A 26,081-nucleotide genomic window follows, 5' to 3' on the forward strand; every position below is an offset into this window, starting at 1 on the left:
GCGTGGTTTGCTCCGCGCTTCCCCCCTCCCCGCAGCCCTCAGTGGTTCGCTCCGCGCGGCCCCGCCCCCCTCGCCGCGGGATTTTCCATCCGTCCGCGGCACGTAGCGCACGCGCCCGGCGCCGCCGCTGGCGCGAGGCGGTGCCAGCCAATGGGCGAGCGGCTCGGCAGCGCGGCGGCCAATGGGAAGTGGGTGGGCGGCAAAACTGGCGAATGGGGGGCGAGGGGAGGGAGGAGCAGTGGCACGGAGGCTATATAAGGGGGCGGCGGAGCAACGGTCCCTTCCCAGTCAACGGCGGAGCGGAAAGGGTGCGGGGTGAGTGAGGCGGCGGCGGCAGTACCTCACGGGACCCCCCCCCCCTCCCCCCCCGCTCCCTCTAAGGGGGTCCCCGGTCTTGTGGGGGCTCGGGCAGCCGCGGCGGGGCCTGGGCAGGGTTTAACGTGGGTGTTTGTATCGTTACACAGCCGCCGGGCCGGGTTTGGGCCTTCCCCGCCGCGGCAGCGGGCGGCGTCCGTCAGGTTCGGGGGGAAATGTTGGGTGTTCGCGGTCAGCGCTGGGAGCTGGGTGCTCTCGGTCCCCCGGCGGGGTTGAATTGTGGCTTTATTGGGGGAGAGCGGGCGGGGAGCAGCCCCCCGTGGCTCAATGCGCACCTCGGGGGGGGTGAAGTGGGGGAAAAAATGGATTTTTAGGTGTCTGGCCTCGCGTGGGGCCGCGTGGAGGCTGTGGGTGCCCCGCCGTGCCGTTACACGCTGCTGAGTCACAGGGCTGGGGCTCGGGAGCCTGGCAGGAAGCGGCGGAGTTGGTCACCCGAGCCCCGGGCGGAGGCGAGGCGGTGCGAGGCCTCCTCCATCTTGCTGGAGGAGGAGAGGGAAAGCGGCGCAGCACGCCCCGGGCTTATTTCACACGCCGTGCTGCCCGTGCTGCGGGGCACGGGCGTGAGTTAACACCACGTGGAGCACCGAGGGGGAGAGCAGGAGGTGCCTCTGGTGGTCCACACGTGCCTGGTTTTTAGGTGTGCTTCCGCACTATGTTAGGAGCTGATGCAGTGAAGTCAAGGCACGAGACTTAGTCTTACAGCGTATCACTGCTAGCTGTATGAAAACCATGTGGCAGTTGGGTAATAAGACCTCTCAACTAACCGGGGTAGTTCTTTCTGGCCAAACTACTGCTGGTTTTTATTCTCTATTCCAACCCTCTTAACACATGGCTAAGAGAAGCGTGGCTGCAAAATACCTCCTTTGAGTTCAGCTTTTGCATTGCTAGTGCTGTGTTCCCTGCGCGGAGCACAGCATCAGGTAGGAGTGGATTTCTTGGGCCCGAGTTGATAGTGAAGGCAGTTCTCAGATTTGGGAGTGGTGCTGCAGGCTGTAGCTTAGCCTTGCAGTAGGTAACAGTGTGGGCGCCCTTGGGAAGGGCAGGGAGCTGGTGTGCGTGGCTCCTCACCCAAAAGGAGACACTGACCTTGCCAGCAGACTAGCACAAAACAGGGTTTGAGGCAGTACGTGCATAAAATACCCCGCTCGTATTTGCTTGTGTTTGGCTTGCTCCATCACAAAGTACAAAGGTCTGGGGCAGGCAGTGCTACTGATGAGCTCTTTTCAAGCTTGTGTACAGTTAGCACTTCCACAGCCAGACCTGTGCAGGGGCAGCTCTTGCTTTAGAGCTGAGCTGTCTGCAGAGAGGGAGGCAGAACACTCCTCGCTCAGCCTGTGAGGAGCTAAACGCCATCAGGTTTAGGAATTACTCAGTGGGAAAACTGTTTCTCGAACACAGAAGGGAGGGGGCTTGCAAAATGAGCCAAGAGAAGTGTGAGGAATTTCTGGAACAGTGTAGTGCTGTGAAATGCCTCCCCCTAAAGAAAAGGGGAGGGACTGTGGGGGAGGTCGTTTGTCAAGGACACTTGGGTAGTGTCAGACCTGGGGTACGGATGGAAGCTCCAGCAGTGTGTGCTGCTGGAGTGACCCCTGTATGAAGGTGAGGAAACATGACTGCATTGTGCTAAGCCTTCCTAGGGAGCTGCCTGTGCTCTCAGAGAGTAGTGCAGCTCATGCTTTGTAGCAAATCTGTGGCTCTGAAAAGGAAAGTGAGGCGTAAGTGCCAGCCTAAAAAGCTGTGAAAGCCCTCTTCAGATAAACTGAAGGCTGTTCATATTGGGCGTTGCTTGGAGCAAGTGCAGAGATGTCTGCGTGGATGGGACTGATAACGGGGGAGTTGCAGAGATTTATTGCGAGCTTGCGTATTCCCCAATTAAAGCAGCGGCAGCACGGAGGCCAGGTTGAACTGGCTTGCTCTGCTTCTTGTGGCAGTCATATCATCTGTCAGCACGTGGGTCTTACAGTAAAGCAGATGATACCTAAAATACATGAACTGCCTTGCGTGATCTGCTGCGAAGAGGCACGGTGGCTGGAAGAGGCCCTTTGAATCCAAGGGGGCGAACAAATGGCTGCCCGAGCCTTTAACGTGGGGAGAGGACTTTGCAGCGCAGCAGGAATGAGGGTAGGAAGCTGCCCCTGTGCAAGCAGCAGGCTTTCTGAGAGGCTCTCATCGGAACTTCTCAGTAATGAGTGATTCGTGGCCGTTCCTGTATGCAGGGTTTCCACCCACACGGGCTTGCCAGAAGCCGGCTTCCAGATGGTTCTGCTTCTGAGGCTGAGCTCGCTTCTCTGCGGATGAACTAGTTTGGTGCTAGTCCATGGCTTACAGGCATTTGTCTGACTTGATTTTTAAAATGTAGCTGAGCTTACATAAGGCGTTCCTTACTGCACTTTTATTAAGTAAAAATATATAGGTGGGGGGGAGGGAGGGTGGCATTCAAAGGACTGTGGTGACTTTTTCTTCTCTTTAAGAGGAAAGGCTATTCCTGTAGATGTTCTTCTCAAGAAAGGGCATAACTTGCTGCTTAGTTAGAGCTGTGGCCGTCTGTTGCTATTTCAAGATAGGTTACATTCGGCTCTGAACAGCTGCTGTGCATACTAAGAGCTGTTGCCCTCGAGTCTTTTATCAAAAAGAATTCTAACTAGCTGCAGAAATTTCCTGTGTTGGGATTACTTGGCTGCTTTTATATGGTAAGCGGTGGCATTTCTTTAAGACTCTGGAAACAAGGCTTCTGCTTTTTGATGGCTCTTCCTGCCCAGGTTGAGATTCCTGTCCTCCTAATGAGAGACTCCAATCAAGTATTCAAAGTTTTCCTATTTGAAATAGTGTGAAGTGAAATTTCTGACCTGTTCTCATAACTACAGATGATGCTGCAGAATATAAATTAATACTGCACTCTTTTTCAGGTGTTCAAGATGTCCATTCTCAAGATCCATGCCCGTGAAATCTTTGATTCCCGTGGGAATCCCACTGTTGAGGTAGACCTCTACACCAACAAAGGTGAGTCCTTAGCTCTAAATCGTTTTGGTTTCTGTTCCAGATAGAACTGGAGAGGCAGTTTCACAATGGAATGATTTTTAAGTGTGCTGCTTTTTGCAGTCTAAACTGTAAAGGTATTAATCCAAACAGTGCAACGTGCCTTCTTTCCCTTGTCCTGAGCTCAAACTGGGATAGCACTGGCATACTCGGGGTTAACAAGGCCTTGGTTCCTGTTCTTAAGTAACTGCTAATTGACTTAGTTTTTCTGTGATCACGAAACCCTGTATGACTGCACTTGAGGAAGTTGAATTTCTCAAGCGGTCGCTTTGTGTAATGAAACAGTCCTCTGCTGCAGAGCTGAATCCTGGGTAGGGGTTTCTTCTCTGCATAGGTAATCAGGCATGACTGAACAACTTGTCTAATTGGGTTTTCCCATATAACATCTTATATTTCTAATTTTTGTAGGACTTTCCTTTGGTTTTTGTTAGTTGTTCATCCCATATCTGATGGGATCTGACAAAGGCATTGTACAAACACATACCAGTGTGGTTTGGTGGAATGAGCACACACAATAGCTGTCATACACTAACTAAATAGCTGATCTTTCTGCCTCAGAAGATTAATGCAGTCATTTAATGAGATTGCCCCCACTAAGCTCTTTGCTGTCGTGAGATAAGGGAAAGGCTGGAGATTGAAGTTGGCATCTTGAACCACAGGCAGCGTACCAATTTGTTCTTAAAGTTCATCACCCTTGACTGGAAAAATGGGCTGTCCAAAGGGCTCAGAGCTCGGATGGACAAAACAGGCCTCTGAATTGTCCCTTGTGTGCCTTTACCTTACAAGAACGTAGAAGCTCACCTGCTAGATAAATGGGGCTGAAAAGCAGATGCACTGAATAAAGCTGCCTTTTAGGAAGGAGAATGGATGGCTTTCCAAGCTTACACTTGAAATATGGATTGGAAGAGAGGCATATTCCTGTGAGCGAGTCAAAACCTGCTGTAGGGAGATGCTGCTGTGTTGGTGACACTGTAATGGAGCAAACAGCTCACTCAGGGTCACTAAGTGACCAGAGGTTTGGTTTAGAGCTTACCTCTCCCATCTCTAGGGGTGGAAGTATGTGGTAGGCTGGGGTTGTGTGAGCGGGGAATGCTTTGCAGGTTAGAATGTGCTAAGAGAATTATTTTTCTGTTTAAACAGGTCTGTTCAGAGCTGCTGTTCCCAGCGGTGCCTCAACTGGAATTTATGAAGCTCTGGAACTTCGTGATAATGACAAGACACGCTACATGGGGAAAGGTAAACCTGAGATTCGGTGCCTGGCTTCTTAACAGTGGCTGTGTCTCTGCAGATGGCTATGCTAGTTAGCGTTAGAGGAGACATGGGCTTTTTTTTACTGCCTCCCGTAGTCTGTACAAGGCGTGGCAATTAAACAGAAGGGATGAAGGTGAACAGTGAAATGGTAGTGCCCTACCCACGTGTAAGCTGTGTGGTGGTAGAGGTGCGGCACACTGCTGGGTTTTACAAGGGACACTGAGGAGAGGGACTGCCTCCAGCATCGCATTGTGTGCGGGGCTCAGGCACGCCGGCTGGCTGACCCTGTCCTAGTGCAGTGTGCTGAAACACGCTTTGTTATTCCACTTCTGTTGCCCTGTACGTGGTGCATGTGAGAGTAGGGTGTCCAAAGAGCATCTGAACTACCTGTTCCAAAAGGCTTGGTGATGCTGCAGCTAGTCACAAGATCTCTCTTGTAGCCCAAATTTGTCCAAGAACTGTTAAGTGCATCTGCTGTGGCACTGTACGCTGCTCAGCTCACAGCATGTTAAGTCCTGAGCTTGAGGTTTATGCCAGCTGCTGACCACAGGTAACATGCAACTACACTAGTAGCAGTCACTGAAATGTTTTCATTTCAGGCTGCATTGTAGCTAAAGGCACTTGATCTTTGTCTTTCATTGCAGATGGTCCTAATACGTAAGTTTGTGTTAGTGGCATACTATCTTAATTGTCTGTGGACTGATTCTAAGTCCTGAAAGGCAACTTGGCAGTAGTCATGAGACTGGCTTGGAAACAAGCATGGAAGAAAATGAATAGCCGCATACAAGATGCCATTAACTAATAAACAACCTAATAGCAATTCTTAAAACTACTCTGGGAGCTTGGACAGTAGGTCCAAGAGCTTTTTAACTTGCTGCTGTAAAACCACTGGTGGCGCTTTCCAAGTACGCGCGATCAATTCACCTTTCAGCTGAGAGAAGCAATTTTGTCAGTACTCCAAACTTTTGTCAGTCAGATGAAAGGAAGCTGAAATATTTTGTGCCTATTGAGAAAGTGGTCAGAGTGGATAGCTGCTGAACTGAACTTGCAGAGAGAGCCATGTCTGAGAAAATTCACGGTGGTTATTACTTCGATACAAAATAAACCTCAGATTACTCAGTATCCCAAAGAACAGAAGATCTTAGGCTATCCACTTAGGGTGCTTTTCCTTGAGAAGAGTAAAAGTGTTCTTAGCTCTGTGTGCTAAATAGGTTTGTGTGCTTAGACCTGCAAAGTCTGATCCTGTAGATAGTTAACCGGACAGTAGCCTAAGCTTCTGCAACAGGCTATTACAGCTGAAGGTTTTTATCACCCAGCAAATAACATGAGTCAAAAAAATCACCGCATGGGATGAGTTGCAGATAGCTGGAAGGCCTTTTGTAATTTAAATCTGCTGACTTAGACTATTTGAAAGGCAATTAATGTGGTTCAGGGTGCACTTAATTAGCATTCACCAGGTTCTGAAGCCTAGGTCTTGGGAGACGTTTAAAAGCTCTGCAGGGATGACAGCATTCCTGAGGCTAATGGTGTAGCTGGCTAATGATGGCCTCTGCTGATGGGGAAGAAGCAAGTTCTTAGTGCAGCTCCTGGTTTACCTGGTGGTGGGCCACACAGATTAAACAGGGCGCTGTGTTCACACACATTTCCCTATGTGAGGCAACATTCAACTTGAACACATGCATCCAGGTACGGGGCAGTGTGTAGGCTTTTTGCACTGTATTGAGTGTCAAACATACTCTAAGGTGATGCTTTAGTAGTGTTACAGAATGACAGCGTAGTGAAATGCCGGAGCTGCTGCATGCTTAACTAGCAGGGAAGCCCTTTTCTTTCCCCCTACTCATCCATTCTATGAGCAGATAGGAGTAGCATATCCTAAAACCTTTACTCAGCCACTAAAGGTTTGGGTCCACAGTTTTGCAGCATGAAACCAGGGTGGAAAGAACAAACACAGCCTGGCTGGCAGCTGCACAATTTTTCTCTACCCTTTGAACCCTTTTGTTTCTGGTCTACAGCTCAGTATCAGACACTTGCTAACCCGTAGGTCTGTTGCCCTACTTGTGTCCTTTTCTTGTCCTTGCATGACTGATTTTGTCTTTGGCTGTGAGCCTTCATCTCTTCCTTGATTCTCTTGTCCATTTCGCTTCTGTCAGGTGTATCCAGAGCTGTTAAATATGTTAACGAGTTCCTGGCGACAGCATTGTGTACACAGGTAATGGATGTGCTTTCAGTGCAACCTTGTCACTTGGACAAACTTCTCCAGTGCATGGTCTTGCAAACTAACATTGCAGCAGGCATTCCTAGATGATGCTTATTTCATGCAACTTCCACTCAGCTGGGACAGGGTCTGTAAGTGTTCAGATCTAGCAGTAAGCTCAGGTTGGATTGGGGTTTGAGTAGCATGAGGTGGTATTTTTGAGGTTTAGTTGTTACTGAGATCATCTACTAATGCCTGCGTAACAAGTGTGGTTGACCAGTGTCTGATTTGCTTGTTCCTTCCAGGTGTCTCAAAAGCTGTTGAGCACGTCAATAAAACAATTGCACCCGCACTGATTAGCAAGGTAGGAGTGATCTGTCTTCTGCTAACATCAGCTAATGCCAGTCCAGTGCATCCTAGCTGATGTTTGTCTCTAGAGACAGTTACAGGAACCGTGTTACGTGGGGGATGCTAGCATGTGTACCGGAGTGCATGAGAACAAACTGACTTACAGTAATTGCTTCCCTTAATGACTGCGTATCTAACACTTAATCAAAACAGTCTCCAGCAGCCTTAAGCACCTGGGAACCTCAGTGGAGTGCAGCTAAGATTCAAGCTGCCTTATGGTTAAAAGGGTGGCTGAATGGTAGGGGGGGACTGGGTTTTTTCCAGGCTGGCTAAGATGGGGGGAATCTTAGGGGAACATAAGGTAAGTTGGCTTGAGTGAGATTCCTGTGCCATCCGTGGGCACTGAGCACTAGAAAGGATGGGGCAAGGCAGTGATAATACCTAAAGTGACAGCACATTCTTAGCCATGATTGCAAACATTGTGTGCTGAGCTATAAATGGGTTTGTGATCTGAGCATGCCGGTTGTCTTGAAGCTTGAAGTGAAGGAGCAGGAGGCGTAAATTGGAGCTTTCTTCCATGTCAGGCCGAGAGCAGCGTAACTGGCCCTGTAGTCAGGGAGCTAAAGGACGTGGCAGCCTTACAGCTCTGTCCGAATGTCTTCTGTCTGAAGAACAAAACAAGCTTTTGGTGTGCCCAACTTATGTCAGCCTTGGGGAAGTGACCAGAAGATGCTGCTGTTTGATAATGGCCAGAAGTAGTCGGCTCTGCTGTTGGGTAGTTGAGTTGCACTTAAGCAATTCCTGGTGCCTGCCAGCGAAATGCATGAAAGATGCAGTGGGTAGGTGAGAGTTCTTAGAGCCATGTTTTGCTTCATCAACGTTTTGCTTCTTTCTCTGCAGAATGTCAATGTAGTGGAGCAAGAAAAGATTGACAAACTGATGCTGGACATGGATGGATCGGAGAACAAATGTAAGTGGGCTCTGTTGTGGTAGGCACGAAGAGACAAAGGTTGTTTTTGCAGAAGTCTTGTTTACCTTATCAGAAACACTGTGTACTGCAAACAGTGTGCAGCGCACGGCTTAGGCTGTGCGCTTACATAACTGAGACCATAATAGTGCTGGTACTGCTGAATCTCTTCAGGAAAATTCAGCATTTCTGTAAACAACTTCTTCCTATTTCAGCTAAATTTGGTGCCAATGCCATCTTGGGTGTATCTCTGGCTGTATGCAAAGCTGGTGCTGCTGAGAAGGGTGTCCCCTTGTACCGTCACATTGCTGACCTCGCTGGAAACCCAGAAGTCATCCTGCCTGTTCCTGTAAGTCTCCTGATAAGGCTAGCTAAAGGCTTGATCTGGCCAGGTGCTTCACGATGTCTCCTGGTCTCGGATCAAGCTTTCTTGATAGCGGAGTGTCTCTTGCTGTTGTCCACCTACACTGAAACACTTCTCTTTCTGGTTACTCCAAGGCTTTCAACGTGATCAACGGCGGCTCCCATGCTGGCAATAAGCTGGCTATGCAGGAGTTCATGATCCTCCCTGTGGGTGCTGACAGTTTCAAGGAGGCGATGCGCATTGGTGCAGAGGTCTATCACAACCTAAAGAACGTCATCAAGGAGAAGTATGGGAAGGATGCAACCAACGTGGGTGATGAGGGTGGCTTTGCCCCCAACATCCTTGAAAACAAAGAAGGTAAAAATAAGCTTAGTGGGGTGGGAGATATAACTGATCACCTGTTTCTTTGCTGTCCTTCTGTCCTGACAAGCTTTCTAAGATCCTGTTGTGATGCGGTGCAGTGTAGAGCTTCTCTCCTCGAAATCAATTTATGTAGCTTGACGGGATAGCTTTCACTTCAGTGCCTCATCAGTACTTTGCTTCTGAACCGCTCTGAGGGAATCTTACCACCTGCCAGTTAAAGGGGTGGTCTGGGCACGTCTATGCATCTTGGGCTTCCTAGAAGTCAGCGGTCGAAGTTTAGTGGACTTATTTTTCTGCTGACAAAGGAGGAAAACAGTTTGAACTGTGCCTGCTGATGTGTGGGAGTGCGTGTGGGCCAGCCTGGGACACAGAGGCATTTGCTGTCTCCACAGCCCAACAGTTCTGTTCAGAAGGCTGCAGGGGAAGGGGGGCACAGTCTGTCTTGTGGAAAGTGAAATGCTTGTTCCTACAAAAATGATCTGTACCCAGAAGGGCTGTTTTATGGCCTTTTTGTGCAGAAATGGAGCTGGTAATAAGCCAGTACAGTGCTAAACTCAAGTTGCTTGCACCCTTGAAAGCAGCTAGTTACAGTATTGTTGAAGCTGGCCTCTGAACTGTAGCTGCCTTTTCTGATACTGAGGCTAGTATCTTTTCTGATAATGAGCCAGCAGTGGAAATCCACGTGTTCCCTGTATCCCACGGTTAAATGCAGATTTTGCTAGGTCTGTACCCCGAGACATCAACGGAGATGACCTTGGTTGACTATTACAGTCCGAGGAATCTGTGTTGCTGGTAGCAGCTGCTCTTGCAGTTTGTACAACATGAGCATCTTTAAAAAAACACTTTATGTAAGCTTCCTACTGTAAATAGCCTGGCTGACCTGGCTGGTTGGCTTGGAGTCAGGGATGCTTGAGGGAGTCTTCCTGGCTGTGAACGTACCGAGTTTCCTTGTTCGGACTCTGCCAAACAGTAGCATAGTGGGTAGTATCCCAAGACTCCTACTGAGCAGTTAAATTCTCTCTTCTCTAAATAAACGTGCAAGAGGAGAACAGGTAGATGGAAAGAGAGGGTGTCTTGTGCAGTAGCAGGTTGTGTATCATTGCATGTCAGGATTTTGGTGTTCACTTCTGTCATGGTCAGCACCTGATCTGGAGCTGAAAGGGATTGATGTGTGGTCACTTTCCTGCCCGTGTTCATAAAGCAGCAAGAAGTTGTAGTATCACCTTGGCTCAAGCTTGCTGGCTGACCTGTAGTCCTGCCTGAAGAGATCAGAAATGCCGTAGAGGTGTCTCAGGGGTATTACAATCCAAAAGCAGTATTGAAGTAGTGGACTGTTTAAATTAGTGTAGAAGCTGCAGCGTTAACATTTTGTGTGGCCTTTGGGCTTTCTATAGGGGGTAACGGAGATTCCTGGCCGAGTGAATATACTGTTGTTGGTAACTGATTAGCTTCGTGTTGAGGTGTTGAGCAGGAACTCACCGATGCCTAACTGTGTTTCAGCCCTGGAGCTGCTGAAGACTGCCATCGGTAAGGCTGGCTACTCTGACAAGGTTGTCATTGGCATGGATGTGGCTGCCTCAGAGTTCTACCGTGATGGAAAGTACGACCTGGACTTCAAATCCCCCGATGATCCCAGCAGATACATTTCTCCTGACCAGCTGGCTGACCTGTACAAGGGCTTTGTGAAGAACTACCCAGGTAAGTCCTTCAACAAGGAAGCAAAATAGCTGTGGAGAAATAGGGGTTGATTGCTGAAAAAAGTTAGAATGCAGCCTCCCTTGTCTGCAGACCACAAGCAGAACAAACCAGCTTTCTAGGAGTTGTAGCCATGTTTTTTGGGGTGGGTAATGCTTGTTTGAAAGCAGGGTTAGCAATGTGCTGCAGGCCTGACCTTTCATGGTGGTATTTTGTTAAATCTCCTTCTGTCTTCCTCCAGTGGTGTCCATCGAGGACCCATTTGACCAGGATGACTGGGCTGCCTGGAAGAAGTTCACTGGCAGCGTTGGCATCCAAGTGGTTGGTGACGATCTGACTGTGACCAACCCGAAGCGTATTGCCAAGGCAGTGGAGGAGAAATCCTGCAACTGCCTCCTCCTCAAGGTCAACCAGATCGGATCGGTGACAGAGTCCCTACAAGCGTAAGTTGTTCTCCCTTCTTAGCCATGTCACGGAGGGGGATCCTTGAGTGCATGAGAGGGGGACTGTGTAATTGAGGGGGATGAACGTAGAGAACAGTGCAATAGAAATCTGATCGGACATTAGTGAGGCGACTAAAAGGTAACTCATAGAGGCTATTGGCAAGCAAACCTGTACCTTCATGGCCTTGAAGTCATATGGGCGCATCGAACACTGCTTAAGCATGTGTAAAAGCAGCTTGTTATCACTGTTTTCACGTGATCCTAGCCCTGACATACCAAAGGGCAGTTCTGTCTTGCCAAAGCAGAGAATACCTGGTGCTTGGCAGCAGCATTAGAGCGAAGGTCGCTATGCAAATAGGGTGGTGTGACGCTTTGCCTGTCTCTCTTCCAGCTGCAAGCTTGCCCAGTCCAATGGCTGGGGCGTGATGGTTAGTCACCGCTCTGGAGAAACAGAAGATACCTTCATTGCTGACCTGGTGGTCGGCCTCTGCACTGGTCAGGTTGGTGTCTGTACCTGCTGTAGTTCGCTTCCTTGTCTGATTAGACAGTGCCATGGTGCATAGCAGGTGGGGTCTGCTGTGACTTAAGGCATGAAGACTTCCTGCTCCTATGTACAGGAAGCTGATCTGCCTAATGGGACTGTGACATGGGAGCATGTTATCTTGTGTAAACTCACCTTTAGCCATCAATTAAACTTCTGAAAGTGAACTCCATTGGGTGTGTCAGGATTTGATACGGAAGCTGTTCCAAAGTGAACATTCCTTATTGCTCCTGAGCACTATCGTGTTTGAGTGTACGGGTATTCAAAGCCTGGTGCTGAAATCAAGCTTGTAATTGCGCTTATTACTCTAAATAGAGTAGTTTTGTAATTGCATTCATGGCCTTACTTCTGCTATAGTTCCTGACCAACCTTCTGATTTCCCTTCCAGATCAAAACTGGTGCCCCCTGCCGATCTGAGCGCCTAGCCAAGTACAACCAGCTGCTGAGGTGAGACTTGAGATGGGCAAAGGGATAAGGGCTAGGCCTGACATAAAATGGATGCTCCACTAATGCATTCAGGGCACAGCTTGCTCTTCTGTGCAGCTTAAGGACAAACTGAGGCTCGTAGAAATGCTTTTGGGCTGGTGCCCTGCCTGCAGAACTGGCAGTGGGATGAATGATGAGTTGAATGGGTTATGGTCATAATGGAGACACAAAAGGGGAGCCTCGCACAGTGTTCAGTGACATTGTCTCTGAAGTTGTCCTTCTGACTGCATGATGCAGTTGCCTTGGGCAAGTGTTTCAAATGTCTGAGCAGAGTTGGGTAAGGTGAGGGTTACTGACCAGGGCAGCTAAATGTGTGATTGTTCAAGTTGCTTGGGGAAACTGACTGGTGACCCTGATGGTACCCTCAGTGCCTCCTAGATCAGGTGGTTTGGTGTAAGGTCAGCGGCTGTGCCAATGCAATTCTGCTCACTCAGCTTTTTCTTCCCTTGTCTTCAGAATTGAAGAGGAGCTTGGCAGCAAGGCCCGCTTTGCTGGAAGAAACTTCAGGAACCCTCGCATCAACTAAGCTGCGTGGATCAGACACCCCTGTTCTGGTTTAAAGCACTAGTCACCTACTTAGATCACAATTACCCGTATTAGAAAGATGAGGGCAGCTGAAGGAAAAAGACGGGTTTGCAGGTCCTCTCCCTCCCTAGATGACTCCTTCACCTAGTGTTTCCACCAGCTCTGATCTGTTACTTGTAACAATCTGCTTTTGTAGAACAATCCCAGTGAGGTTTTGTGTTAAACATGCTCCGGAACCATGACCCGTTGACGCTGGGCATAAGCAATTCCCTTCTCTGCCTGTCTGGTCTTTGATGTTTGGAGCTGTTTGACTTGCAGGACAGCAAGAGGTACCTACAAACAGAGATAGTAGTGTTTTTACATGTGATAAATAAAAAGCATCAAACAACCCAACAAAGTGTGGCTTTGAGTTGCTTTGGGGGGGGGGGTGAGGAAGAGGGGTACGTGTGTCTGCATAAGTGTCTCCTGTTTCAGGCTGCAGAGTGAGAGTTGGACTAATCACTGTGGTTTGGGGGTGGACTTAAATTGCTTTGTGACAAATACACAAATAATTAGCTGTAAGTATGTGCCTGCAATCAAAAAGTGGCCTTCAAGGATGTTTTGTGTGAAGGTGGGATGAGACATAGGTTTTGAACTATGAGATCAGTTACAATCCCTGAGGGAAAGAGAGAAGCTCATGGCCTCCTTAATTCAGCAAAGGTAAGCTGTGTCTGGGCGAGTGCTGTGATTGTTTATCGTAGACCATTGCAGATGTCTGCTCTGCCTTTTTATAGCATTACTGGGGGGGGGAAGCAGTGCTGGCCTTGGTGTATAGCAAGAAGCTGACAGTTAACCATCTTGAAGGTAATTTGCAGCCTCCCTCTTGATCTGCTGCTGCTATATGGTGTACTTCAACAGGACGTGAGCTGTGGGACAGTACTGCTCCCAAACCCTTCTGCTCGGAAGAGGAAACTCAGGGGAAGCCCCTGAAATCTGTTGTAACAGCGATTCTAGGAGGCTGTGATATTTTTCATAGAGACTTTTATGTAACGGCGCAGGGAGCCCGGTATGAGTGGGATGCCATGTTGAATTAAAACCAAAACCTTAATTAAAAACTGCTGTATTTGTTTTATCATCACTAATAGCACTCTTAATACAAGGTGTAATTGAAAGTTGCTCTGATAGCTGCACTTAATTTTTGCCCTATTAGTAACCAGGTACTGTATTTCACAGAGGGGGAAGAAGAGACTTCAGGGGCTTTCCAGCTGTGTGAGAACAGATGGCCATAAACAAAAGGCATATGAGCAAATATTAGTTTTTTTTTCCAAAAGCCTTTATTCTGTTCAGGTTGCAGCTCTGCTAGGAAGGGAAGGCGGTAAGCGCAAAGCGGCTCGTTCCTGGTCACTGCTGATGCTCTTGAAGGTGAGGAAAGAAGAACCCCTTGGCCTGGGGACCCGCAGGAGCCATGTTTGGGGTTCTGCCCCCAGCACCGTGGGGTTGCTGTCAGAGCAGCAGCATCTAAAGGGCAGCAGAGGTGTGATGTTAGATGCTTGCCAAGCAGGGAGAAACGAATTATTGCACAATTGAGGGAGGGGTTGTTTAAGCCAATTCCTACTGCTTATGGTTTTTTCCCCATAATGGCTGCTTTGTGAGAAAAAGATGAATTCCTGATTCACTTCAGTGGCTGTTCTGCTAGTCTTTCGATACCAGGAGATTAAAATATCCATGGCTGGAAATTTGTAGTGTGGGGAGCACAGCAGTGCCCCGCTGTGGCTGTTGCTTGTGTTGCAATGGTTCCTTGCATTGTAAATCGATTTTGTATTTGCTATGGTTTAAAATCAGTAAGCAGGAAATTAAGGCCAGTGATGCTGCAGAGTGTGCTTTAAGATTTTATTAAAATCAAATTTTTCAGTTTTAGACTGAAAAAACCCCCACAAACTTCAAAAGTCCCTATTTAAAAAATACAATGCTGTAACAGAGTAGTGTGAGGACTGAGTCATATCCCTAAATAAATCTGTGCATCAGAGGTTGAGGTGGGATCGTGCCCTGGGAGGAGTGAAGCCACAAGAGAGGCTGTGAGCCACTGGGAGGTGCTGGGGCTGCCTCATGCGAGCGTGAGCAATAGCTGTGAAAGGCTTCAGCACACAGGGCCCTGTTCACGGGGGCGCCTGGCTTCTGTGGTCTCCCTTGATGGATGTGTTTGAACTAGAAAGGCTCAGCTGCTGTTGGCATTTCTGAAATACCTCGTCTCATAAAACGACTGGGGAAAGTGCACCACCCAGACTGCCAAACACCCCTCACAGGGGCAGGGAGTTCTCGGCGTCTGTGCTCCAACACGGATCTACAGAGGGAGGAAAATAACAGGTCATATATGCCGCAGTGTATTTCTGATGCGAGTAGCCCCTGTACAAAAGGCTAAAGCCCATCTCAGGGACAGTGGCCACGGCCCTCTTCATGCACGGGCATTCAATGGAGTTACGCGGAGCTCCCCTGGCCCAGGCTGTGTTTGTTTGGAGCCAGCGCTGTGTTTTGCAGCATCCAAATGGCCCAGCACCCGTCGGGGTGAGGTGAATTCAGCCCCCAGCCGTGGCTTCGGCTCCTCGGCCCCGCAGCCAGCTCAGCAGATGGGGTCTGAAAGCAAATGCAGGCACAGCTGGCTGCTGGAACAAACCTCCCTGCAAAGACAATAACTGGTGCAATGAAACCATTCCTGCTTTGTTGGGCAGCTGGCAACTGCTTCTCCTTATGAGATTTATCTCCTCTGTCAAGCCCTTCTTAAGAAGAGCTTTGCTATAAATACCAAATTTACCAGCCCCAGCTCAGCCCGTGGTAAATGCTTCCTCTCGCACAAATTTGTCCTTTCATGAGGCATTGGCCTAAGCTGGTTGCACTCCGTGCAAATTTGAAACCTGGTGCACTTTTCACACATAGCTGATCTCTGAATTAGACCTGTTAAATGAATAAACCAGCTAATTACACACAAATCCTATCAAGGGATTTTTCTTCTGTCAAAGAGGCAGGCCTGTAATGTATGCAAAATGGTTTGGAAAGCTTTTTGTAGCAGAACTGTGTCAGGAAGCAAGAGCCACGGTTGGTTTTCACCTGGTGCTTCAGCAAGGGAAGGCTGGATTCTCAACCCACCTTACCTGGGTGGGTAAGGCTGTGTTCACACCTGGAGGTTTTCTTTTAGGAAGCAGAAGAAGGGCAGGAAGGAGCTGGAAAGCAGATCACCAGCCGCTCTAAGGTGACAAAGCCCTGCCTGGCTGTGACACGGGGACGTGCACCAGCAGGGGCTGGCACCAGGACCGGTGTCCTGGTGTGCGGTTACAAACTGGGGGGAGAAAGAGGGGGAGTTCACCGAGCTGGAGTCCTCTCTACGGGTGAATAGGTTGGTCCCAGCTCTGACAAAAAGCCTTCTGTTAGCAAAGCCCAGGTAATAATAATTCATTATCATTCACACCTTGTTGTCGGTGTGTGACGGAGAGCTGCCACGGGTACAGTTACAGACATGGTGTGTCTTACAAAAAATTGCACGTAAAATGGCAAGGTTAGAAGAAAATCAGTCGGGTTCTGAAGCCAGAAGCTGTTCAGTCAGATGCTGTCGGGTTGTACGTGCCTGCCTGCACCAGCGATACTGCCCCACGGTGTCAGGGGCTGTGCTCACCCCGTCCCATCAAACCAGAGCTATGTAAAGCTTTCAAGTGAAATCACAGAGAGTATTTGGGCCAGATCAGCGAGGTGCTTCCAGCTGCAGACAATTCAGGCTCCACCTAATGAGGCTGCAGTGTTGAAAGGAGTTCCTCGCAAAGGAAGAAAGGAGACTGGAATAGGTAAGTGCCGAAACGCGGGGCCCTGGTTTGTAGATAAGAATGTAAAGTGCGTTAGAGGAACGGGAACGATCAGTAATTTCGTGCGTGTGTTTGGAGTGAGGGGAATAAGCGAACAGGGAACACGATTTGATTGCAGAAAATCAAAACCTAAACCCGCGGCGCTGGAGAGGCGGAGAGCTGTGTCTGCTCCTTAATCAGGGCTCGAGTCCTGCTGCACGGCTCCTCACCTCTCTGCGCTGTCCCCACGGAGCTGCTGCTCGAAAGGCTGTGCTTTATACCGGAGTGCAAATGTAGCACAGCCAGTGTCTTTATTACTGTAATAATTTGCAGGGCTGGCACTCTTTGGAGTAGAAGGAGGTGTCAGCTTAGCAAACATGGATTGGGAGGCTATTCTGAGAATAGCAGGCAGCCTTAAAAGCAGAGCTGAAGCAAGAAGCAGGCAGAGGAGATGACTGATGAGCAGAGAGGAGAGGCAGGTGGCACTTCGGGGAGCTATTCAGGTAACAGGATACATAATGGAGTGATGCAAAGGACTGGAGAGGGAGAGCTCTCCCATTACCCGCTGGCTCTGTTTCCAGGTTCCTGGAGGTAGCTGCTTGGCCCTGTAGCCCAGCCCGCTCTTAGCATTCGTTTCCCACCAATATCTTGACTTTTGGCTCTTGTACTGGCCCCATCTCAAAGAGCCCGTTTGGGCAGGAGGGAACGGTGCCATCCTGCTCTAATTGTCGAGAGGCCAAACGCGTTAAGGGTTGGCTTTCTCCCTAGACATCAGCCCCTCTAGGGAGCCAGCACAACACTCAGAAATAGAAGCTGTTAGAGCCAGGCATGGCTTCTGCTCCTCTGGTTACTGATTTTCCAGTTTTGTGGCGTCAGAACGGGGCCCTAACTGCCAGCTGCAGCACCAGCGTCAGGCCCAGCAGCGCTGCTGTAACCTTCCTGCTCCTGCTCGGCATCTAAATTCATCCAGCAATCACGGCATCGCTTCTGGTGCGGCTGCTGCTGGGTGCTGACTGCCCGACCCCCTGCCTGGTGGGGACAGCAGGGGATGTCACTGGCTTTACGCATGTCCATGACACACAAAATCTCAGAATATGGAAGGGACGCACAAGGCTCATCGAGTCCAACTCCTGCGTCCCTAAAGCACCAGCCAAAAAATCAGACCATGTATCTGAGAGCATTGTACAAAGGCTTCTTGAACTCTGGCAGGCTCGGTGCTGTGCCCACCGCCCTGGGGAGCCAGTTCTGGTGCCCGACCACCCCCTGGGTGAGGAACCGTTCCCTAACACCCGGCCCGACCCTCTCCTGTCGCAGCTCCAAGCATTTCCTCGGGGCCCAAGGACACGGTGCTGGCCGGGGTGATGCTCTGGATTGCTCAGTGCCCCTGCTTCATCCCCGTCACTTTTACTCCCCAGTTTTTGTGCCATTCCAAAATGTCAGAGAGATTTTCCTCCCAGACAATTGATTTTAAAAAGAAACAAAACTGCAATTGAGCAGCGCATCGATCTCGCTCCCTGCAGGAGCTGCTTGGCTCAGTGAAATCCTGAGACTCACTCTGATTTTACCACCTCTAGCATGGGTGAATGTGTTTTTTTTGTTGTTGTTGTTTGTTTTTTTTTGCCTCCTGCTTGCACCTGGCGGGCCCTCACGCAATGCTGTCCCTGTCTCGTCCTGTACACCCAGCTGCAGCCCGAGCATCCCGGGGGAGCCTGTGGCAAGCGCTGCCTGTGCCGTGCCCTCCGGTGTCCCCATTAAGGGACCTCGGCCAGCCCTGCCACGTCTTTGTGGCTGCGTGCAGGAGCTGCAGGAGCTCGCAGACACAGAGACGTGTGTCAGCAGCCACGGAGACGCGTGTCAGCGTCCTCGCCAGCCGGCGGCTGCGGGAGAAGCCCCGCTGCAGCGCGAAGGAGCAGCAGGAGCAGGTGATGGGAGCACAGCGGCCACTTTTTCCCCATCAGGAGGGTGTTCAGCTCGCCCTGCACGCCGGTCAGGCTTCCCCAGGGCGGCTGGTGGATGCGGGGAGAGGATCCCAGCGGGCGGCCGGCCAGCCCTGCCAGCCCTGCAGCGGCAGCTCGGGCTGCAGCCTCGTGCTCCCTTTCACGGCGGGGTTTAAAGAACCGTGCCAGGCACCGGCTCGGTCCCACCGCTCCCTCCGAAGCGTTCGTCACTGCTCTCTTTGTATCGCTGGGCAGAATGATTTCCTTGTGGAGGCGAGCTGGGGGCGGCTGCGAGAACAAAATGCGAGGAGCCTTCCCGCCTGCGCTCCTCTCTGAGCAGGTGGGGACCGCAAGGCAGGAAAGCACCAGGTCCTGGCCACCTCCTCGTGCCGGCCTCATTTTTGTAGCGCGCCTGTGGGGAAAATCTCCCGCCTCTAATACAATGCACAGGTTCAGCTCTGTCTAGAAACACACACAGTCATCCGGGTTGGCATTTACAGGCTGAAGGTACGGGGGAGAAAACAAGACAGCCCTCGTTACACCCCAGCCACCCAAAGAGGCCGGGGAGTCCCACAGTGGGGGTGCAGCCCGCCCGCTGACAGCAGCCGCGGGAGCACCCGGGCTGGTGCCTTTCACGAGAAGACGAGGGCTCTGCGTGGTGTCTCTGCCCCACGAGGGCCGTGTCCCCTCATGTCACCCCGTGTCACCTCGTGCTGCCCAGAGAGGGGCTTTTGGGGACCAAGGGCTCAGCTCCTGCCGGCAGCGGCGGATGGCAGAGCTCCTCTCTGCCCACCTGGAACTGGTTACGAACTTGGCAAAAACGCTTTGAGCTCGAAATATTAGTTCCGTGCTGGTGTGTTTTGTTTCAGCCTTTAGAGAACAAAACGCTTGCCCTAACTTGGTTTGCTTTGAAGGGATGTTGCTTTTGAAAACTCCTTAATAAAGCTTTCAAAACAAACTAACAAGGAAACCAAACACTTCCTGCCAGACAAAACATTTTCTTTGCTGATGTTCCACATTGCTGCATGTCTTGGTTTCAGGGTGACCCAGCACAAGACGTGCATGGGCAGAGGGACAGGAACGGGGATTTTGTGTGCGTTTAAACTGCAGCACGGGAGTTGCCTGACGCCCTCAGCCCACAAAACCCACTCGCGCCCCTGTTGTTGGGTCTCTTTTCCATAGCGTGTGTTTTATGACGGGTTTTAAGCCTACAGCTCATCCAAACCCACCAGCTGACTCCTGCTTTGCTTACAACATGCCCATGAACAGCGTCGCTCAGCGAGGCGCCGAGGTCCTGCAGCAGCTAAATTACTCAAAGCAAAGGGCACGGAGAACTTCGTACGTCCAGGTGCCGATGTGCCTCGGCTGCTGGCCGTGGGCATCATCCGTGTCTCGTTGTACGTGCGTGTCCTATCTCCCTGAAATTTTGCAGAAGGGTCTTGAATAATATATATCGCATTAGGCAGGCGCTGAAAGATGAGGACTGACGCTGCTTATTCAGCTAGCTATGCGGGTATTAGACCAAGATGCAGCTGAGACATTTGTGTTGCCTTTCTCTTCCTTCTCACTGTGACCAGAGTCCTGGCGGTGTCTGAGGCGGTGCCTGGAGGATGTGCACACGCAGCCCTGCCTTGGTCCTGCACAATGTGCTGGGGATTTTTGTGTCAGAAGCCTACTGCACACGGGGCAAGGTTGGCATTATTGTGAGTTTTTGTGCAAAACCAAACAGATACCAAGCAAAAAGCAGTGCATGCCAAAGCTCCCAAGCCAGTGCCTTGGTGGGTAGGTGACAAATCCTGCTCACTGAGCAGAGCCTCTTGTGGAGGCAGGTTCCAGGCTGCGCTCCTGCCTCCACGCTATTTTAGTTTTTATTTGTCTCATTGTTGCGGGTCTGCGAACACCAGCTGGGGAAGAAAAGCTCCTAGGCTGCAAAGCCCGGTGCCTTTTGCTGCAGTTCCTCAGCTAAGTCCTTGCCTGGGGGGTTTGTGCTTTGCTGTCAGGTTCTGCTCCTGTCTGCTGCAATAAGCAGTGACTGGAAGATGCACGTGGCGGCTTCTCTTCGGGCTATAAAGCCACTGGCAGTGAGAACAGCTGAATTTGGGGCTAAAAAGTGCACTGTCGCATCAAAACCCAGAGAGCAGGTGGTGCGAGGTACCTGCAGCCTGAACCCATCTCCAGCCTGAGCAGGAGAGGTGCCTGTCCATAGGAAGGCGACTTCTTTATTAATTAACAAAACCTGGCAGCCTCTTGTCCGGTGGCACGGGGTAAAGGTGGGTGTTGAGAGCAGGGCTGCGGTCCCACGTGGGTGCTGATCCTCGCGGACCTGTGCTGGGACCTCGGGTTTGTCACCTCTCCATCGCTCACCTGTCCCGGGTGGGCACCACGGAGCAGGGAGCCGGGGCAGGATTTGTTCCTCCATTTTCTGCAGCGCTTTGAAGACATCGAACGCTGAGGGGAAAAGGGGGTGGAAGCAGGAACGGTGCTTGAAATGGAAATTTTCCCTTTTCCGTCACTATTTTTTTTTCTCTGCCTTTAGAAAAGCACATTGAAACGTGCCATCAAAGGTAACGGCCCCGCAACGCCAGGGAAGGAGCAGCCACAACGGGGAGGCGAGAGCCGGAGCCTCCTCCTGGAGGAGCGCGTCCGCAGAGGGAAGGGCAAAAATGCAAATCTGAAATCAATCCATCTCCCTCTGCCTCGCACGCTTTGGCCATCTATAACAGTTTAAAGTGAAGTCAGTGGCTGAGGACAAGAAGAGAAGCTTGTAAATCCATTTACTACTTTCTGCACTGAAGGAGAAGCAGCGAATTTATAGTGGAAACGCAGGGAGGGCACGGATGAGGTGTTCCACATCAGCGGTAGAGGATGGCTCCAAAATACCGGAGCAAACCTTTGAACAAACAGAAAGCCTCGGGATGCGGAGGCATCGAGCAGCTTTGTGGGCCCTTCCTCCCTCCCTGCCCTGGCTCCGAGGGTTTTTTTAGAGGCACAGAGGTGTCTGCACCACGGCTCCCCGGGGTTCCCCCTTTGCCTGTGGTCCCGTTGTGCTGACCTTGTGCCAAACGGGCACTTTCCTGGTGGAAAGAAGAGGGCGAGCATGCCTCTGTCCTTCCTGCCCGGGGCTGGAGAAGTGGATCTAAACATGCCCAAGCCTGATTTGTGGATCCTTTTTTGTGGATCCTATTTAGGATCCTTTTTGCAGCATTCTGCTTGAAAGGACCGCTTCCAGGGCGGGATGCTATTTAAAAGCTCTTTGGCGTGAAGAGTAAGTTTGTTATATTTCCTTTATTTACCAGGTTTTGTAAAAGCAGTAAATCATGGAACAGATTGCCCTGTAACTGTCCCCAGGTGTAAGGAGGACACAGCAACAAGCCCCGAGGGGCGACGCGATTAATCCCGCTCCGGAGGAAAGGCTGCCATTAGTCATCCGCAGCTCCGGCACCGGTGACTTTCAAGGTGTACAAATCTCTCGTTAGATACATCCCATGTTCTGCAGATGGCCATTTTGTCTTCTCGCTGCATGCACTGGAACATGCCCAAGTGTACAAAAATGAGAGGAGAGATTGTTAGGGCTGAATTTTTTTTTTGTTCGTTTTCAATGGGATTTTTTCCCCTTTGCATGGCGCACATCCTGGGCTTTGATAAATGAGTCTCACCAGACACTGTGGTAAGCCAACCTCTGCTAATATTCATTATGCAGAACCCACCAGGAAATGGTCTGAGTCAGGGAAATGGAAAAGCTTTAACAGATAAAAAGAAATATATATATATATTTTGTTCCCCGAGGAAACTAATTTATAACACTTAACATTTCTGGGATGTTTCAGAATATTTAAAACCAGGCGTTTCAGAGCCGTGTGTGCTATCAACGCTTCCAAAACTTCACAGCAAAGACACAGCGACTGAGCCACGTGCAGAGATACAGACAGGGTGCTTTTCGTCGATCACAGGAGAGGTGTTCAGGGGAGGCTTTGGAGCCCGGTGTTAAAGAATCGGAAGGAAGCCACCAAGGTGGATGCAGGCTGGGAACGTGCTGCGTGCCACCGCGGCCGTGATCTGCGGGGGGAACGATTTGCTCCTGTGATAACGGACTGGCAGCTTCCTTCTCTTCCAGCGTCCCTGAAGGCACCAAGAGCATCCTCCCCGTGGTCCCCAGCGGCGTGTGGCCACTCGCTTCTCCAGCCCTTCCGAACGCATCCCCTGGCTCAGGCATCCGTGCGGGTAGAGGCCCTTAGGAAACAGACCTGGGTTGGCCAGCAAGGAGTTGTGCGGAGCGCCGGCTTCAAAGGCACGCGAGGAGAGCTCAGTGGGAAGCACGGAGTTGGAGTGGTTTGTTTTCAACTCTTTATTTTTCTAACAGGCAAATATTTTGGAAACACTTTGTCAGTTGTTACAGTAGTAAGTGCTCCAACAAAGGCCGCGCAGGACACAGACCCCGATTCAGCAGTTCATCCATATTCAGCGGGTTTTTTTTTTCTCAATTGGAGCTATAGTTCCTGCCCCAAAGAGCTTGTACCCAGGGGACAGAAGATAGCTGGCACGGGCTGCGCACATATTGCTCCCTCCCACAAACAACTGCAAACACTGACAGTCACAACCCATTTCTGTAAAGTTTTATCAGATTAATGAATAAAATGATTCTTTTTAACAGATGTTGTCGAGCTGCTGGAATTTTATATGTGTTCAAACGTGTGGGAATGTGCTCAGATTGATTTAAATCTCATTTACTTTGCTTCTGCTTTCATTGCAACCCATGCAGGCAGTTTTAAGTAGAGGTGACTGCTTGGAAGGGGTTCCCACCCATCCACCCTTCGAGCACTACGAGGCTTCCTAAAAGTTCTCTGCTAATATAAATGAAAATGGGATCTGAAATTCCTGAGATTTCTACAGTAAACAAAACAAAACAGAAAAAGCCCCACAGCAAATAGTTTTCATTTAAAGGGCAGGTTTTCAGATATTACAAAAGGGAAAGAAAGAATCTAATCCTGTTTTGCGAGTGGAGTTAGGTCATCTGTGAAAGCCTCTCAGAATATTATCTTCCAAGCTAATCGCTGTATTGACATTTGCCTGTTTCATTAGAGCTGGGTTTTTACTGCATTGCTGAGGTTAGAACCTGACTCATCTGTCATGGTCAAGGACTGGTTTGTAATTTCATGACTGTGGAATTAAAAAAAAAATCTCCTCCTCTCTCGCTTGTTTTAACTGGCTGGGTTGAAAGGGTGGTGACAGATTTCTCAGGATTGGTATTTTTTTGACTCGATTGTTCCTAGTCAGAGTTTTTTTTTCTCATAGATTTTTGTTTCATTCAGTTGGCAAATAGTTTTTTTTTTTTTTTTAAAAAAAAGAGCCACGTTAGAACACACATGTAAAGAGATACTTTTAAAAAGTTAAATATATCACATATAACAGACGCAAGACTAACAAAGGGAGAAGGAAAGAAATGTTATCTAAACCTGCAAGGAAAAAACAATCCAGGCCAGAACTAAGTCAATTATCCATGTAATAAACCTCTGTGGCTACTGACTGAACAGATAAGTTCAGACTCTCTGTAATACGCTGACAGTAAACTTTGCAGCAAAAGGGAAGTGTCAGAAAAGTTTTATGCACACGCAGGAAACAGATCAGCATCTGAAAGGAGACAAAAGTGTCTGTGGAATCCTCCTTCACCCAGAGTAAGAGTTCTTCTTGCATCACCCTAATAAATCCAGAAATGCTTCGCATCATTATTATGTAAATGTATTTATTCCCTCCCAGAGTGTTTCTAAGGTTTGCTGGCTGCACTACAGATACTTCTCTCCACCCACATGAATGTTATCTGGATTTGGCAGCAAAGTTGTCATGAAACACTTTAACTCTTCACGCATTGATGACCTATTTTGTCTGAAAGTGATTTTCCTTTTGCATCAGTGCCTGCTTTCTGCCCCTTTGCGAAGAGGTATTTTGCCACTGGCTCTTTTTTATTTTTCTTTCCTAATGAAGAAGATGTTTGTTTAGGATCATGGAAAAGTAACAGACAAAGCAGAGCATGGTTTTTTCCATAACATAAGAATGACAATGCTAAACATCTGTAGTTTCCACCGTGCCTTTGCCTCAGTAGAAGCCGAAGGCACGACCGGCGGAGCACGACTCCGCATTGAGAGGCCCGAAGGGGAGCTGGCAGGATGGATTGGGACAGGTCTGTGGGAGCGTGGAAGATGGGAAAGCAGCAGATGAGGAAGGAGCAACACTATTTATTTTCTGCCAACCCCAAGGCACACTGCAGCCTTCTCCTGGCACACCTAGAAGCGTGCTTTTGGCTAAATGACCTCCACAACGCGGCGGCTGCGTGGATGGATCCCTGTGTGTGCAGCGGGGACACGTGGCCCTGCCATCGTTTTGGGAATAGCGATGGGGCTGTGGTGTGACCCTGCCTGTGGCCAAGACAGAAACATTTCCAGTTGGCTGCAGAAGCAGTGTTTCGCATCCAGAGTACTCAGCAGAAATGTTGCTGCATCAGATCTTTGGAAATGTCCAGGGGTAAGGAACAGGATTTTGAGGATTAACGTTTTCTGTGTAGGTACCTTCTGTAGCACGTTGGAATTTAAGTCTCTTTGTGGATTTAGCCAATTAGCCTTCCTCTGCGTCAGCACTCCTGTAACTCCCAGGAAGGCTGGGGGACAGACACAGGAAACATCACAAGGATGTCAGAAAATGCCTTGCTAAAGACCTGCTAGGATCTCACGTAGACAATCCATATGTATATAAAATATTTTACTTGTAGAACATGCCCAGTCATTTCACCATCCCTCTCCCTCCAGCAGGATGTGAACCGTGAATGTCTGCAGTCCCCAGATAGGGGGACAATGATCTCTCGCTGCAGCTTTTGGGTCTTCCTTGATCTCCCCTGTGTTGACTCAACCTCATGCTACTTTAGCTGGTAGAAGATTACAGGACAAGGTCTGTGGCTTTGTTTATTATTGTCCACAGGGAAGGCTGCCTCTCTGCCAAAGAAAACGCTTCAAGTGCTATTCCTGCAACAATCCTATGGTTAAGAAGCAAACTTATAATTGGATCACTTGTGCGTGGTATGAGGATGTGGGGCTGCCTGCTGTCACTGGCTGTGAGTAATCACCTGCTTCTGCACTTCAACCGGCTGTGCAGATTTCAGGAGGTACATAGATGTTAGTTATGCGGCGTAAGAGGAAATCCCCCACAAATGGACTTGTTTTTTGCTAATGACAAAATACAGCATCAAAACGTCGCGAATAAATGCTTCTAATGCTCGTGGGGTGACGTGGAGGTTAGCGGAAGGGGAGAGGGAGAGACAGAGGGGGGCTGCTGTGGAGAATTTTTGCCATCACAGGGATGGAGACTGGAGAAAGCTGAAGGCACGCCCGCGTTGTGGCAATTTGTACAGTTTTTAAGGCATACATCCAGAGACCGAGGAACGTGAAATTGTAATTAGCAGAGAAAATAGGAGAGATGGAATCAGACTCTATCAAGGACAGCTAAAGTATAGCCTCCAAAATGGCTGTGTCAGACATTTAACTGATGTGCATTTTTAGACGCTTATCTAAATTAGTTATTAGAACACAATCAACTCTGTGTCTCAACCTCTGGTGATAATGTCCCTGAAGTTATGCTAGGGATAAATTTGTCCTGCATGCTCAGGGTAAAGAACTAAATTCCTCTGATGTGCAGACCTCAAATCTCCTTGTGTGTGCCTTTCTCTTCAGTGAAAACAGTTCCCACTTCCCTCTGCTAAAGGCAA

The 26,081-nt window shown here is 49.6% G+C and overlaps 1 protein-coding gene and 1 long non-coding RNA gene across 4 annotated transcripts; both read left to right on the forward strand.

Annotated features, from left to right (window-relative positions):
• The first annotated feature begins 80 nt into the window (after positions 1-80).
• Positions 81-12,985, forward strand: ENO1 (enolase 1). 3 transcript variants are annotated; one of them, XM_080563746.1, is made up of 12 exons: positions 81-315; positions 3,282-3,375; positions 4,552-4,647; positions 7,162-7,220; positions 8,105-8,174; positions 8,387-8,520; positions 8,670-8,892; positions 10,399-10,596; positions 10,835-11,036; positions 11,428-11,536; positions 11,966-12,024; positions 12,520-12,985. In XM_080563746.1, exons 2-12 carry the CDS (start codon positions 3,291-3,293, stop codon positions 12,587-12,589), a joined length of 1,305 nt encoding a protein of 434 aa, XP_080419872.1. In that variant the 5' UTR covers positions 81-315; positions 3,282-3,290; the 3' UTR covers positions 12,590-12,985. The 3 variants fall into 3 exon arrangements, with proteins under 3 accessions (XP_080419872.1, XP_080419871.1, XP_080419873.1); XM_080563745.1 differs by having other exon boundaries at positions 259-308; XM_080563747.1 differs by lacking the exon at positions 81-315 and adding an exon at positions 494-518.
• A 2,556-nt stretch (positions 12,986-15,541) lies between these two features.
• LOC308181088 lies at positions 15,542-24,269 on the forward strand. The gene is made up of 3 exons (XR_013941322.1): positions 15,542-16,397; positions 19,909-20,022; positions 20,868-24,269. It is a non-coding gene; the product is annotated as an uncharacterized lncRNA (long non-coding RNA).
• Positions 24,270-26,081: the final 1,812 nt, after the last annotated feature.

This window comes from Anser brachyrhynchus (assembly GCF_964034855.1).
Source record: "Anser brachyrhynchus genome assembly, chromosome: 21".
Classification (NCBI taxonomy): Eukaryota; Metazoa; Chordata; class Aves; order Anseriformes; family Anatidae; genus Anser; species Anser brachyrhynchus.